The sequence below is a fragment of the Chiloscyllium plagiosum genome, unplaced genomic scaffold (assembly GCF_037043375.1).
Source record: "Chiloscyllium plagiosum isolate Xiang-an unplaced genomic scaffold, Cpla_swu_hap1 HiC_scaffold_28, whole genome shotgun sequence".
Taxonomy (NCBI): domain Eukaryota; kingdom Metazoa; phylum Chordata; class Chondrichthyes; order Orectolobiformes; family Hemiscylliidae; genus Chiloscyllium; species Chiloscyllium plagiosum.
Genome location: NW_028270166.1, coordinates 16,859,627 through 16,876,208, shown reverse-complemented (window position 1 = coordinate 16,876,208; position 16,582 = coordinate 16,859,627). Strand labels below are relative to the sequence as shown.

The 16,582-nt window shown below is 37.1% G+C and overlaps 1 protein-coding gene across 2 annotated transcripts in view; it reads right to left on the bottom strand.

The window, feature by feature from the left end:
* Positions 1 to 616: 616 nt before the first annotated feature.
* The window catches only part of LOC122565372 (potassium/sodium hyperpolarization-activated cyclic nucleotide-gated channel 2), a 129,395-nt gene continuing 113,429 nt past the window's right edge, over positions 617 to 16,582 (bottom strand). The window contains exon 6 of one of the 2 annotated variants that reach the window (XM_087976018.1): positions 617 to 11,800. In XM_087976018.1, the coding sequence (XP_087832144.1) occupies positions 10,878 to 11,800 (923 nt within the window). In that variant the 3' untranslated portion in view covers positions 617 to 10,877. The remainder of the gene's footprint in view (positions 11,801 to 16,582) is intronic. The other variant, XM_043721281.2, reaches the window with a different exon arrangement.

Here is a 16,582-nt window from a genome sequence, read left to right as displayed (position 1 = left end):
AACCCTCCTGTCAATAGAAAAATATGTTTTTTACCCTATTAAGATTGTTCTTAATTTTGAATACTTCCAATGTTTAACTATCCAATTCCTCTAATCTCTCCACATAACGGAAGTTCCTCAAATGTATCTTTGCTGATGCACAAGGTCACCCAGAGTGATGATTGCTATTCAGAAATCTTATCCAGAAAGAGCCTATGCAGGTATTGAGTAACAGTAGGATTGTGTTCTGAGCTGTGATGCTGACTGTGATTGAATAGTCTGCCCAAAGACTGGCATGTGAAAAGTTGACAGACTGCTGCTGCCTGTGAAACTTTGCCCGGCCTGAGCCATCACTTTTAAGGAGAACAAAATAAATTTGGAAGGGGGTGAACCATTTTTGCCGATGAAGAATATAGGAAACACCCAGTCACGTGGAATCTTGATCATAACTGCTTTGATTAAAACAAAATTACTAAGTTCTTACTTATTCTCCTGGGTTAAATTGTCATATTCTGTGTAAGACATTTGCTTGCTCACTCCTTACAAAATGAAATCATATTATTTGAAGTTAGTGTACTCATTTATTTTAAACTGCTTGCAAGCTGGTATCACTGTCATTTTGCTCCATTAGTTTGTCATAGCAGACATTAATTGAAGGAATGAAATTGCAATTTAATGTTTGGCTTGGAAAAATTGAACAATACTAAGAATACATACATTGTGCACATTGTTACACTTTATTTTTCTTTGGAATTCTCAACAGGCTTTTAATGACTGGTTTAATTCATTACTATTATATCTGTAACACCATCGACATACCTCAGGCACAAATCTAACAGCAGCAGTATTCTGCACCAACACATAAAAGGCAAGCATTGTATTACGGAGGGAGATGGTATCTTGTTGATTCAAACAACAGTTGGAAAATAAGTAAACATACAAAATATTCATTTCTTTATGTACTCAAACTCTGTGAAGAGGTAAATGATAAATTAAGGAGAAATCACAGTATGATTTATAATGATTAAACAATTCAGGAGCTGAACTTTGGCCCAAAGTTGTATGCATATTTCATAGTAGGCTGTTATATTTTCATTGTTTTTTTTCCCCTAGGGAAACAGGAAAGGAGGGTGAGTGGAGGGAAAATTATGCAGTTGAAATTTCTTTTGTATCTCAAGCAGTTTATCTGATTACTATCACATTGCTGGCAGTGGGACCTGATTGTCTGCAAAATGGCTGCCATATTCCCTACATTATAAACAGTGACTATACTTCAAAAGTACTTCATGGGCTGTAAATCACTTTAGGATGTCCTGCGGTCAAAAAGGTGCCGCTACAAATACACATGTAAAGTTGTCAGGAGGCAAAAAAGAGGCTTCAAAGATGTTAAGCATTAGGCAACAAGGTGGCAGATGAAAAATAATGTGGAACGTATGATGTTAATTACTTTGATAATATGAGAAAAACAAATTTTTTTGTTTGAAAAGATATGGCACAGTGGTTAGCACTGTTGCCTCACAGGGCCAGAGACCTGGGTTCAATTCCCACCTCAGGCGACTGATTGTGTGGAGTTTGCACATTCTCCCCATGTCTGCGTGGGTTTCCTCTGGGTGCTCCGGTTTCCTCCCACAGTCCAAAAATGTGCAGGTCAGGTGAATTGACCATGCTAAATTGCCCGTAGTATTAGGTGAAGGGGTAAAATGTAGGGGTTGCGCTTCGGCGGGTCGGTGTGGACTTGTTGGGCCAAAGGACCTGTTTCCACATTGTAAGTAATCTAATCTAAATGGTGATGTTTAAATACACTTGCAGGTGCTATAGCTAAAAAGTTGAAATGTATGGTGTCCTTCATTGGAAGGGGATTAGAGTATAAGAATAGAGTATTGGTGAAACCACATCTGGACTACTGTGTGCTTTGGACTCCATATCTCAGGAAGGTCACACTTCCTTAGCATGGTACAACAACCATTCTCTAGATTGGATCCTGGGTGGTCTCTATCTAAGAGAGGATTTACTTGGTATAGTGAGAGTGTTGCAGAAGTTCAATAAGCTGCTACCAGGATGTTAGGATTCTCCAATGAGTAGAGGTGGGTTCAACTGGGTCTGTATTCACTAGAGTTCAGAAGGATAGAGAGGATCTGATAGAAATATAAGAAATATAATAGGGCTGGACAGACCTGGAGGAGGGAGGATGCTTTCCCTGATTAGGGAGAGGTGACATAGTCTCAGGATTTGGGGTTGACTACTTAGAACTAAGGTGATGAAAAATATCTTCAAAAGTAATGAACCTATGAAATTCTCTATCACACAAGACTGTGGAGGTCCAGTCACTTAATAAATTCAGAAAGAGATAGGTATGTTTTTAGTTCTAAAGGCATCCAGGGGTATGGGGAGAAAATGAAAATATGTCATTCAGACAGAGGATCAGCCAGGGCCATTTTGAATTGTAGAGCATACTCAAAGCGCTGGACGGCATACTCATGCACCTAGTTCCTATGTAATGAAACAGTGGTTCCTTTGACAAGAAATACATTGGTCCTATGTTGTCTGGAAGTTAGAAAAATAAGGGATGATCCTGTTGATGCATACAAGTTGGGCTTAAGAGGTAGAAATTGAGAGGATGTTTTTCTTGCTGGGAACACATAGGCATACAGTCTTGGGATAAGGGGAGATGAGAACATTCAGGACTGAAATGAGGAATAATTTATTTATTTAGACGGCTGCGAATCTTTTGAATTGTCTACCCCTGAGGGCTATCGATTCTCCATTTGTGAGTAGATTTAAGGCTGAGATAGACAAATTCTTGATCTCTTTTATGGAAGAGATGTGCAAAGGATATGGAAAAGCAAAGTTGAGGCAAAAAATCAACCAGAATTGTAGAGTAGTCTCACAGAGTCAAATGGCCTACCTACTCCTGCCCTACTTCTTACATTATATTTAAATATTGCTAAAGGACCCATTGTATTCCAATCAAAAATTGAGAAATACAAAGCAAGACAGTTTATTCAAAGAAGATAGATTATCTTCAAAAATCAGTTATATGATGTGATTGGCCTTCAGAGATATAGTCAAATTCATTTCTGATATGACTTAATACAGTTATATTTTTCTCTCCCATTGAAATACCCATACTACATTAGCTCCTTCAGATAGGAAGACAGAATTTACTGAGCAGAAGACTTACTAGGTTTGCTGTCAACCCTACGGTCAGCAGGTAATGTGGATTTGTAGAATACAGAGTAACCTTATTGGTTCTCTGTTTGTGATGTTTGCTGTCATACACAGCTGCCCAATTAGCAGTGCAGTCGGAAATAAGCTAAATTAACCAATAAGCAGATATACTTCATGTTTAAGATTTAAGAGAAGATTTCAGACACTGCAGGACTTAGAGTTAAACATTCTATTACTAAAACTATGACATCTTTTAAAAGTTTTTTTTTACAGTTTCAAATGAGTATCACTTTCTTATTTTAAACCATAGCTCCTACAAGTAATAGCGACTTGATTGCATCCTCCATAAACAACACAGCTTAGTTATTAAAGGTCTGTATAAAGGTCTGGTTGCTGGGTCCTTTTCATCCAGAATAGCTGCTTTTGTTTTCGTTTTAATGTAAAAGTCTGAAATGAGCAAAGTGTGGACCATTAATTTTGATAACTGATGAGATTATGGAGTAATGGCAATTTGGAAATGTGGTGAACAAATGACAAGACTAGTAGCAGAATTCAGGAGAACTGATTGGACCAATTGGGAATGGTCAAAGTGAATTGAATTTAAGACGACTGAACAAATTTATAAGATAGATAGTGAACTATTTGTTCTGGTAAGGGGAACATGGGGACACAGCCTTAAATGTCAATCTAATTCATTCAGTGATAATATCAGAAATCACTCCTTCATATAAACGGTATTAGAAGGGTGAAGCTCAATATGCCCAATATAATTTGAGTGTAGATCAATTAAGATTGTCAAAACTGAGATTGACAGATTTTGTTATATAATCATTTTAAGATATTTGGAACCAAGATGAGTGGATAGGTTAAGATGCAGATCAGCTATGATCAAATTGAGTGACAGAACGAGTTTGAGGGGCTGACTGACCTCTATGTTACTTTGTTTCCTTAATTGCTGTGGGGAAGTACAAGTGGGACAAATAAGGAGGCACTTACAAAGAGGTGGCACATATACATTTCCATCAACCCCAATGTTAAATAATTTCAGCTCATTAAATTAGCACTCAATAATATTGACTGATTTTTATAATTGCTCACATTTATCATGTTCTAAAAGATGATTGAAAGTTTGCACTTTATAAAAGTAAATATAAACAGTGCAGTCCACTCCAAATGCAAGAAGTAATATTTGATACAATTTAATTATTATCACAATGCAACTCCCAAAGCCAGCAGAAATGTAAACGTGATTGAAATATAACTGTCAGTGAATGTTTTAATGTTGGATTGGATTTGCGATCTCACAGGTTGATAGTGGAGTGATTCTCATTGGTAACTTTGTTATTTTAACAATAGAGTCAGTAAACCCCATGACATGCACAACTTTATGACTGGGTTGCAGTTATTATAATGAGATGGATGTTATTGAAGTCCACCTAAGATTTGTTTTGAATTCAGTATTATTGTACTGTTATTGCTTGGTAATCTATTTACAAATTCCTGTTTTCTTGACTTTTAAAACTCATGAAACGTATTAGCTGAGTAAATGTTGACCCCAATTCTATGAGCAAGACTGTGCATTTTTGATTTGAAATTAGGCCACCACTTAGAAGATCCCTTCCATACTGTTTTGGGAGCTACATCCCCATTCCTTCACCGTTGTTGGGTCAAAATCCTAGAACTCCCTTCCTAAGAGCACAAGGGGTGTTCCCGGACCCCAAAGATTGCAGCAGTTCAAGGAGACAGCTCACTACCATTTCTCAAGGGGAACTGGGATGGACAACAATTACTGATCTAGCTAGCAATACCCTCATCCTATCAATGAACAAAAATCAAATAAAACAATTCCTTTGAAACTATAAAACTAAAAACCAAGGCATTCTTTGCTGAAGTACGCAGTTTCAGTTGATTGCTTCCATTTGGATATGGAAAGTATTACTTTTTTGATTAATTCTATTTAAGACAACAAAAGCAAAGTCTCAGCAAAGTTTTTCTGTTGATCTAAATCCTTTATTTATGCCCTTGGATAAACATATTAAAACACCAAATAGGTTTGTTTAAAGTTTTTCTCTGCACTCTTAATTGGAGTATTAGTTTATGTATTAACATCTCCACTGAAATAAAATTTTCATATGGCCCTATATTTTACCAGTTCATACTAAATAGAAGATATTTAATGAAGGGTGCAGGTTTGGTTTACTTTATTGAAACAAGTTACTCTGATGATTCACAAGGAACAAGTTTAATTTAATGCCAAAATGGGATAGAATTAATCATTTATTCTGCATTTACATCACACAAATATACTTAAAATTTGAATAGCAAAAGTTAAAAGTAAATGTATTCCATTTAAATATGAGACCACTACAGTAGTAGCTCTCAAATGCAATGATTGTGAAGTGCAAAATGCAATTGCTTTTAATATAGGTCATTAAGTGTGAATGCTGCTTTAAATAATGTACATTGACAAATTGTGCATTAAGTCTGATGATACAACTGAGAACTTGCTTCACAATCCAATAAAATATCCATTAAATTGTTTATTCCCATAAAGTGTAAAACAAACTCAAAGAATATATTATACTTGTCTGGCGTGTTCTGCCTGTATCCTAATTCACACCAAATCTCACACTTCTATTACTAATGACCTTCCAAGCTTTGTGACAATATGGTTGTGCAGCAACTCAGTTGTGTTCCTAGAACAAGGTGACTACAAGATGGCCCTTTTGAGGGAGCATTCAAAAAATGTAAACTTTCCGCGCACTGAAATGAGTAGCCATGCACAATATAAAGAAATTGGAGATAATGTTGTTCACATTGGCACCCAATCAGGCAACATCCTGACAATCATTTTCATCCTGGTTACCAAATCCTTTTATGACTCTGCTGCTCTGTTTGTCTTGACCCTCCTCAGTCTTATAACTTTTTGAAAATCTTTGCAATCATTCAATGGTTTCCTCTTCTGCATTCCCTGATTTTCATCATTGGTAGCCACACCTTCCAACAGTAGCTGAGAACTAGTATGGAACTTCCTCTCTATCTCTTCTTAGTCTTCTTTGACTAATCTATCCCAATACCTACTTATGTGGCTTGGTTTGATCATGCTCCTGCAAAATGCCTTGGAACATTTTACAAATTATCTATGCAAATACTGTATAAGTCTTTGTGTTGGTAAAATTAATTCAAGTCTCACATGAGAATCTAGTACCACTAGGTTACTGTAACTGAAATTTTGAATTTTAACTTTGCATCATCTCCAGCACTGGAACCAACATTATACTTCAAAAATATGTAACTGCTGTTTATTGGGTCCTTGAGGTCAGGAAAGGTATTATACAAACACAAGTCTGTTTCTCTTTCCTTGGTGGGCGACAACCAACCAACTTAACAGCGCCACCTACTCTAAATAAAGAAAGTCACATGCAGCCATCAGGTACAAGAACCTCTGCAGGACATTAATCCATTACTAACAATTGATACTGCAACTCCCACTCACTGTGACATTCTAACTCAGGGATAGAAACATTACCGTTATGAATTTACTCTACTATTTTCTCTTTCCCGGACATTAAAGCATAAATCTGTTAAACATAGTTGGAAATAATAGAAGATTGTACACTTTAGCAAAATGTTGCCCTACCAATTTAGAAAAATACAAAGGAATGTAACATGCATACAAGTATTGGACCAAGTTCTAAAGTGGCAAACAAGTGTTATCTAGTTAAACAGCTGCCAATATGGAATGCAGCCAAGGTGGACTTCTGTAATTCAAGACTTCCAACTGGTTCAGTTAGGATCTCTTTGAGAGAAAAATAAAACACATTAAAAGAAAAAATAATGTTGCTGCAATATACATTCACCCATTGATACGTTTATCTCATTGATAATATTCTGATTTTGCCAGGCACTAGCTTAAATCTACTAAATCCACGAAAATAATAGAAAAACTTCATTGACATTCAAAAGCAACATGAACACTTGAAATTTTGCAAGTGCAGTGAGAAATTACCTGCATTTGGGAATATAAACACTCCACATTGCTTATTTTTTCCTTTTCTTCCATAGGCTAGAAAACTATGCATAAAAGGTGTCATTTGTTGGAACTAAAGGACAATACATTTAGTCTATACATTATTTTACAGTCCAAACATACAACATTCAAGAAATATTGTTGCATTATTACATTTTTAGGCAGACTCTAAAAGGATAAGATGACTCTTTCAAACCTTCTTACATTTTGTATTACAGACAGTTAACTACTTGACATAGTGTACATAATATTGAATGCCTGTATGGCTGACAAAATGAATGCAAGAAAAGACATTCTATTCAATACGAATGCTCAATAAAGATTCTACAATTTTCTCAGTGTGCAGACTTGCATCTCTCTACACGAGATTGAATTTATTAAATTTACTGGATGTCAATGCAACTCCTGAGCAGGCATTAAATATTACACAATTACATATTAGTTAATCACAGAGCACACTGAGAAAGCACAATATCAGATACAAAGTCTGCAAAAATGAATAAAAAAGGCTGCAAGAAAAGATTGCCAATTTAAGCATTTAAGAAAATCTCTACCCTCTTATGTACCTGAAGTGCATACATGGTGCAATACATGGTTTAGCAGTATAAGGCTAAGGAGTTGCTATAGGTGGGGAAGTGTCTGTCTTCATGAAACAACTAATGTAAGATTAACATGTACTTGCTATTTATTTAGGTGAGGAAGTTGTTTTTGAATTAGTTGCATATAAATAGATTTGATTGCAAAACAATTAAGATCAGAATTTCAACACCAACATTAAGAAGAAGTTACCAGTTGTGGCTGTTTGCACCTCAAAGCAGATAATCACTGAAATTAAAGTGGAACTTGTATTATATAAATAAATATACATGTTCAGCCACAACAAAGGTGTTGTGGACTGCAGCCATGAAGAAAATGCAATGTGGAGACCAATGTATGAGAGCATAATTACCCTTCAGTTGTGACCATGCACATATACAATCAAGAATTAAGATTATGGATCCAAATTAAAAGTTATTTAGTATCTGGCATTGTAAGCTTGGATCGGAATGGTGATGGCATATTGGTTTTCCCTTCCCAAACAGTTTTCCTTTTTAAAATGAGACAAGCTGGTCAACAAACAACTCCAATTATTTAACAAATTAAACAAGCCATTTAATTTGTCTTGAAAACTATTAAATATTCATAATATGATTATTAGATAAGCTAAAGTATAATTAGCAACCCTCAGACAACAAGAATGCTACAGTGAGAGAAATAAAAATTGAAATGACGGCTCAATGTGTATGGCTTACTACTAGTGCAAATGGTGACTAATTTAGAAATTTTAGAAACTGTGAATTCAGTAGTAATGGAGAGTTATTTCATTCTGAATTTCTTTGAGACAAGAATTTACATCATTAGTTTCACTCAAAGTGACTCTCCCATTAACTGAGCTGTTTAAAACACAGTATGAATAATTACAATAAAGTATACAGCTTAAACCCTCTAAATAAGGATTCTTTCATCACCTCCAGCCAACATCATACATTCTTCCATGTCACACATAGCTGCCTATTGTTTTAACTTTTTTTAAAGGGTTTTTTCCCAGGCCAGATCCCACTGTGAATGAATGATCATATAATACAGCTTAGATTGAAGAACAAGGCAGATGGCAACATATTATGGCTTTATACAATTTATGAAAGATAGCACATTTCCAGTACTTAATGGAAGCACTAGAAAACAAAGCTTGAAACATTTATTGCATAAAGGTTGCGAAAAATCATTTGTAGGATGGAGCATTTCTAATAATATGTCATTCTAAGGAAGGGAAGATGGTTGAAGCATTTTCCATTTTAGGTATTGAACAATCTTTGCCCATTTACATTTATACATTCAAAAAAAAGTACCTACTGGTTACTTCTTCCTATACTAAAGATATGGCTGCAATGACTACAGTCTGTTTAGTTATGAGATATAACCTAACACGATCATCTACATTCAGCTACATTCTCAATAAAGGCCATGATAGCTTAGCAAGGTGATAAGCTGCAATTTTACCAGTGTGTTAAATCTTTCCTCAGAAACAAAAAATATCTAATTGCTTCCCAGATTGGTTTCATTTCATTTCTATTGCAAATAAATTATTTTATTTTCCTTTCAGAGAAGCAATTGATTCTAGATTTCATAAACACTTGAAACATTGAAAGATTTTTTCAGTATTTTAACTATGCTCAATCCCTTTTGCAATATCTATAAGAATGTAATAGAACACAATTAGAGAAACATTGAAATTTCTTAATACATATGTTTTTGATTAATAAATACATCACAAAATAGTAATTGATGTAATTTGGAGTAATTGCAGTCTTCAATAAGTTAACTACAATGATGCTGATCTTGTCAAAAAAAAATGAACTGATCAAATCTCATGAGAAATGATCTTACAGAACTGCACTGGACAACTAAAGCATTTACCTATTTTCTAATTACTCCATACTCTGGGCATTGGAAGTGATAATACCAAACCCAAAAGTACAGTTGTGCTTGCATTTGACTAAAGCTCAATATAAAATGACAATGTCTTACAAACTTTGTGATGCCAGTCACAAGCCTCGTGGGAAGTATCAGTGAAGTCAATCAAAGTTTTTATTGCAGTGATGTGTTCAGTTCAACTAACATATAAAAAAGGGATGATTCAGCTAATTGATTCAGTTGTTGTATTGCGCATTAAAGTATGAGAAGACATCAGTTTATCATTAATACTTGATGATCACTATGTCTCCCTTATAGCAATGCCAATGCCCTGTAATGGACTGTTGGATGATGTTCTCACATCATGCACTCATTCAATGAGGAAAATATTGGTGGCTGGTGGAGTCCAGAATGCTATTTGAATTCCACCATTGCAACTGTCTATGTAGTTTCACGTTAAACTACTTTTGGTCCTAATGGTATGTACATAATCTCTGTTTCAGTGTCCAGATTCAGTAATTATTCATTTACATTTACAGTAACACTGGACAATGTTTTTAATTAACTAGAAATCCATTCATTATCGAGATACTAAATGTATTCAAAAATATTCAACAGAAAATTAAGAGTTAATTTTGTTTCCTATAGTCTGGGGTAAATCAGACTACATTACTGAATAGTTCTGTTACATCACACAAGGAAAACCATATTGGAAACATTCCTCATTTTTAGTATTAAAATAAAAATGTTTCCTAGCATAAACACCCTGAAAAAAGAATGGAGGTTAAAAGCTGGTTGTTTTGCTGTATTATGGTGTAGCAGCAATTTCTTAAGACATTAAAATTATTTGCATTGGGGTAACCATTTACATCTAACTATACAACAATACATAAGACAACATCATCACACCAAATACCACAATAAGATCTTTTTCTGAAGAAAATCACATATTGCGTTTAAATACTTATAATGCATCTATTACAGACAAATTGATAAAAGAAATAAAAGCTGATAAGCTCAGCATCCTTTGATATAATTATGCACATCTCCATTTGTCAGACATTTGATTTTTGAACTCTTGCACAAATGTAGAATTTCTGTAAGATGGCAATTAAGGGCAGAATGTGCAGTTTGTTTCGAATGTGCAGTAACCAGCAGCATTTCTTTTTCAATCACACAACCAACTATTAACTGTTCTCAAACTTAATCTTCTTATTTACCACAAAAGATCACGGTGACCCATACATCACAAGTTGGAGGAAAGCCTTGATTTGCCTGTGTCCATATCTGTAACACATACAACAGAATCTTTCTTGGGAACACTGGAGTCCTGTTGTGCACCGGCCATTGGTGACACTTGAAACATTGCACCTGTGGACATTTGATGTGTCAGGGTCATCCTTGGTGGGACAGATCCTCGAATCGATCCTTGGAGAGCTCCTGTACTTGGTTGCACAGACATCTGACTTCCTATTGATGATGTTGATTCTCTGGTTGATTGTGGTGGACTTGAGGTTACTGTCTGGGAAATATTATGAGGCAATGAGGGTTGGGAAGCAGACAGTGGTCTTGCCTCTTGGGATAAGCTGCTTGTATGCAGTGCCTGTGTGCTCTTATGAGCTGCAGGACGCTGGGGAGGGCTGGGTGCTTTTTGCTGTGTTAGTGACAGCTGCGAGCCTGATTGAGCCTGTGATCCATATTGGAAAGTTCGGTTTGTTAGAGGGCTTTGGTTTGGAGGACTGGAGACAGCTGAAGGATATGGTGAAACTGAAGCCACTTGTTGTTGTGTCTGCGATTGTTGACCAGGGGACACTGAAAGTGGGCTTGCTGCACTCTGAACAGGCTGTAACCGCCTGACTGTCCTGGGTGATTGCACACCTACAGACCCAATAAAAAGGCCTGTAGATGGAGGACAGAAGCTCATAGCTACAGCCTGCTGGAGAGTAGCAATTGCCGAATTGTTAGCAAGTTGGCCTTGGGAATTGAACATAGAGCCTCCATGAAATGGAGGTGTGTGGGACATGGCAAGAGGCCTTTGAAGTTCCACTTGTTGAACCATCTCTCGATCATACTTCACAATCTCCTGGATAATCTCATTCTCACGGTTGTTGAAGACACCCGAGTTTAAATCATGCTGGACTTTGTGCAGCAAAATAGAGTTTTTCTTTCCTATAGAGAAACAACAAATTAGATTTCAAAACAGTTTGATGATATCATTTGTGTGCAAAGTATCAGTTCGCTTTTAAATTAATTAAACGGAGCAACATTCCCGAAGCCAAACAGAATTGTGTCAACTTCTGGGAAAATAATGGAGGGACAGATCACTGATCTTAACTTTGGCAGAGTTGGCACATGTCTGCTTAATGCCAGGGCTTGGAAGCAGAACCATTTTCAAATGTGGTCACCATTGTCATGAGTTTGGCAGGCTACCTTCAATAGCGACTATCACTGTATACTGGTAGAGAGCAGTCAGGGGATGCTGTGCAGCAGGGTTTCCAGCAGCTCCATGATTGAGCTGAATCATCCCTGATTAATAAAATCAGAAGAGTGTGTGTCAGGGAATCAGAAACCACAATATATGCAGGGCCATGAGGCACATTCTGAATTCTCCTAGCTTCACAAATATTCACTTAATTCAAAAATATTGAAGAGTGCTGTCAGGAGGAGCTGCCAGCAGGCTCATTAAGATAGAAGCATCATGATCAGACAGTCCAACATCTTGCAAAAATGAACACCATGCAGTCATGAAAGTTGCAAATGGCTCCCGCAACTGGCGCAGGATTCTGACAAGCTTACCTAAGCAGACAACCATTTTCTACATCCATTTGAAGATCTGCCTAAGAACTGGAAAAGTTGGCTTTGAGTGCCTGAGAAAAGGGGTGGATAGAAGTTTGAAGATCATCCATTTGATTTTTGCCAAAACAGGACATGAGCAGTTAGCAGTTACCCTTTCTGTCTTACATGTGGGGAACACCATAGCTAATAAAGTGTCCAATTTTACAGTTGTTTCTCTTTTTTTTAAATGAGCTTATAGAAAGACGGAGGGTGTTAGTGTTGGGAAATGGAACACCATCATCATACACTCCCAGATCATCTATATTAAATTCAGTTTGTGAAATAACTATTTGGCTGCAAATGATGAACAACATCTCTGATGGATCAGTGTGACATTTCTCCATTTTCTATGCATTGGGAATAGAGGACACAATTCAATCCTTTGAACCTCTTCCAATGTTCAAATCATTGCGGGCTTGTACACCAACTCTATTTTATTTCAGCATCGCTTAGACTCTTTTGATAGAATTACAAATTTTATATAAATTAGCATGAAATTATGAGAGCTTTTCTGCTGTGCCCACTAGTAATTGGGTTGAAAAAGCCCAATGTCGAGAGTGTAGTGCTGGAAAAGCACAGCTGATCAGGCAGCATCCGAGGAGCAGGAGAATCGACATTTTGGGCATAAGCCCTTTATCAGAAATAAGGCTTATGGGTCAGGGCTGAGACAAAATGGGAGGGGGTGGGATTTGGGGGAAGGTAGCAAAGAAAGTGATAGGTAGATGAAGGTGAAGCAGAAGGTGATAAGTCAGAAGGGGGAGTGATGGACAGGTCTGGAGGACGTTGCCAAGTTGAAGGCTTGGGGCTGGAATAAAGTTGGGGGAGGGGAAATGAGGAAACTGTTGAAATCCACATTTATCCCATGTGGTTGCAGGGTCCCAAGGCAGAATAAAAGGCCAATGTTAACTCACATAAGACATAGAAGAGCAAATCTTCATTCTATTATTTTGAGTTGATTCAAATTCAGATTGCAGAGGTGGAAAATCAACAAATTCCCCAATTATTAATAATAAAAACAAAATATAGCCGGTGATGCAAATCTGAAATAACAGAGAATGTTAGAGATACTCAGCAGGTCAGGCAGAATCTGAGATAAAAACAAGAGTTAATGTTTGAAGTCAATGACCTTTACTTCAATGTTCTCCTTGTAAGCTTAGCTTCTCTTTCGTACAAGATGCTGCCTGACCTGCTGAATATTTCCAGTATCTTCCACTTGTATCTTAATTTTCACTTATTATATTAATCTATTAATGCATTAAGTTAACTTTAAAGTAATGAAACAAAGGAATAGTACTATAGAACAGTGATGGACAGTGATGGGTAGTGGTAATGCTATTGGATTAATAGTCCAGAACCCCAAGGTAATGTTCTAGGACATGGGTTTGAATTCGGCCATGGTAGACGGTGATGTTTCAGTTCAAATCAGGAATAAAAAAAGTTAGCATAATGATTACCATTGTTATTTTAAAAAATCTAGACCACCAATGTCTTTTTGGGAAGGAAATATGACTTCCTGATTTCTTCTGTCCTGTGTGTGACTGCAGACCCAAAGTGATGTTCAACCTCTTCAACTAGGTTATTTTGTCCATGGGTATTTTTTAAAAGAGAAGTCGTAAAGGCAGAGGTGCCGAAATGTGTGGGCAGGAGACTAATTTAACAATGGCAGAGGAGTGGTCAGTTGTCCCAGTTCAGAGTTTTTTTTTCTAGTTTCTTTTCACTGTAACAGTGAGAAGCTGCTGCAGTCCAGGAGAAGTTCCCAAGCTTCAGCAGATGATTCTTGACTGGCTTCTCTCTGTGAGATCTCTCCTGCCTGTAAGAATCTGTGTTTGGATTTACCTTTTGCCAAGGGGTGTGTTTGTGGGATGTTAACTAAGGAACTGTGCCAATTCATTTAAGTTGCGGTATTAAGTCAGTTGAGTTTTCAAATAGTTAAGTTATTCTAAATTTTGTTTCCTTTTGTTCATGTTGCAACTGTAGTGTTTAAATAAATTCTGTTTTGCTTAAAGCTGAGTGGTTTGACCAGCTGCATCACTCCTGGAATATCCACTTCACATCTGCCTTTAAAATAAGAAAAAGTTGGGGTGTGGGCTACCTTCTTAAAATATTTTGAGATGGTCTACCCTGGTCCATAACAACGTGGTTGACACTTATTTGCAGTAAAGGCAACTAGAGATAAGCAATGAAGTGCTCACAGTGCCCACATCCAATGAATGGAATAAATAGAGGACACATTCAGGGCAGATTTAACAAAAAGTGATAATGGCATCTCTAAAAATATAGTTCTCTGTTACACAGTTATGAAAGCAATGGCAAGACTGCAAGGCTCTATTTTTCAGGCATATAGTGAATTTTTCTGACATGAATATATCGATTCTGCCCACAAAAAAAAAATCAGAGGAATTTTCAACATGAGACCTTGATTCTCTCGTGTAGTTGCACAAAAAACAAACTGTAAAGTTAAGCAGCCAATGAGGATACTTAATAAAAATCATAGGTGTTTCAGTGAATGGCTCTTTGAGTATCATAGAGGATTAAATGCATTTTATAGATGGACAGAATTGGCTGACCACAGTAAACAGTTCTGGACACCATAAATATATATTGCTTTGCTTCATCCATGACTTGCATGTCACACAGGGTGCAATTTGGATGTAGAGTGGCTGCATAGTTGGGTGGAGACTTCATCATCTTCTTCACTCCCTCCTTCTACCGCCACACATCTCCCCCCAACCCCACTCCTCCTCCCACCATTCCTGCTTGAAGGACACAAAGTCAGGTCGTTGAGGCTCAGAAAGGCTGCACTGAGGTTGCACCTCGCTCTCCAGCTGATGGAGGGGGTCACCGTCATAATAATCAAATTTCATTCATGGTGTGCATTGTTTTATCTGTGTTTCTCCTTGAAGCTCTCTGCCTGAAAGACGTCCTGGCGATGCACAGTGCGATAACCTCGATGGGACAAAGAGGAGATCCCAAACCTGCTGCAGATGGAATAGGAGTCAATTGGCACTAATTCATCAGCCATCCAACCAACTAAGGAATCATCCCAGCGCATAAGCACTCACAGTTGCTGTGGCAACAAGCATCTTTACATGATTGCTGTAGTTAGTGAAGGTCAAGACCCCAATTTTCATAACATCACACAACTATGCGGGCAATTCTCACCCACTTGCTATTGCTGAGAGTTGGAAAGATTTGCCAGGTGATACTCAACATATTTGGATGCATTATGATAGCACCTTCTTTGTTCAAAAAATGGGACAAGGAAGGTGGAACTCAAAGATGGCAGAGAGGACCTCAACCTTAGAGCTTGTAGCTTAGAGACAGGGACACTACCCCTTGCATCACAGACCTCCTCATTATATGTAGAAAATATTAAAATATGTAGTCTCCTAAAACTTACTACAGGCAATTTTTTTCATTCAATTCTTCCCATTATAAATTAATTTATCCGTATTTATAATGGAAATTGCCTATGTAAGCTTCCAACAATGTCAAGTGCTTAAAAAATTGGCTTAGAATAGTTAGGTGTTTGTTTCTGATTAGTAAACACGCAATGGGATGAAGGGCCTTTTGCTGTGCTGTAGATCTCCATGACTATATGACCTTCTCACTAGTGCTGTGGCCATATTTCTTAATTATTGCAACTCCTTGCTCCTCAATCACTTCCTGTTTCATACTTTGGCTATAAATAACACTATAAGATCCAAGGGCAGAACTTAATGCAGCCTTTCACACCAAGTTATGCCACCCAAGTTCTATCCTTTTGCATCCTGGATCAGATCATCAATGAAAGATTATTGCAGTGCATGGTGTCTCCCAATGAATCCATCAAAAACCATACGCAGGGTATTCCACCTTCACAAAGTCAACCCTCACCCAAAAAAAATGCATTGCTACATGGATGGCTTGAGGCTAAAGCATGATTTCAATCCAATATTCTTGGGATTGACTCTGGACAGGACTTTAAAAGCATCTGAAGAAAACATCAGCACAGGCCAAATGTAGAAACAGCATATTATCTAAATTTGTTGGATTGAAAGGGGCACGCTACCACAACACTCTACATCAGACTGTATGGCACATTTTATCATACACAAATATCAGATACTCAATGGA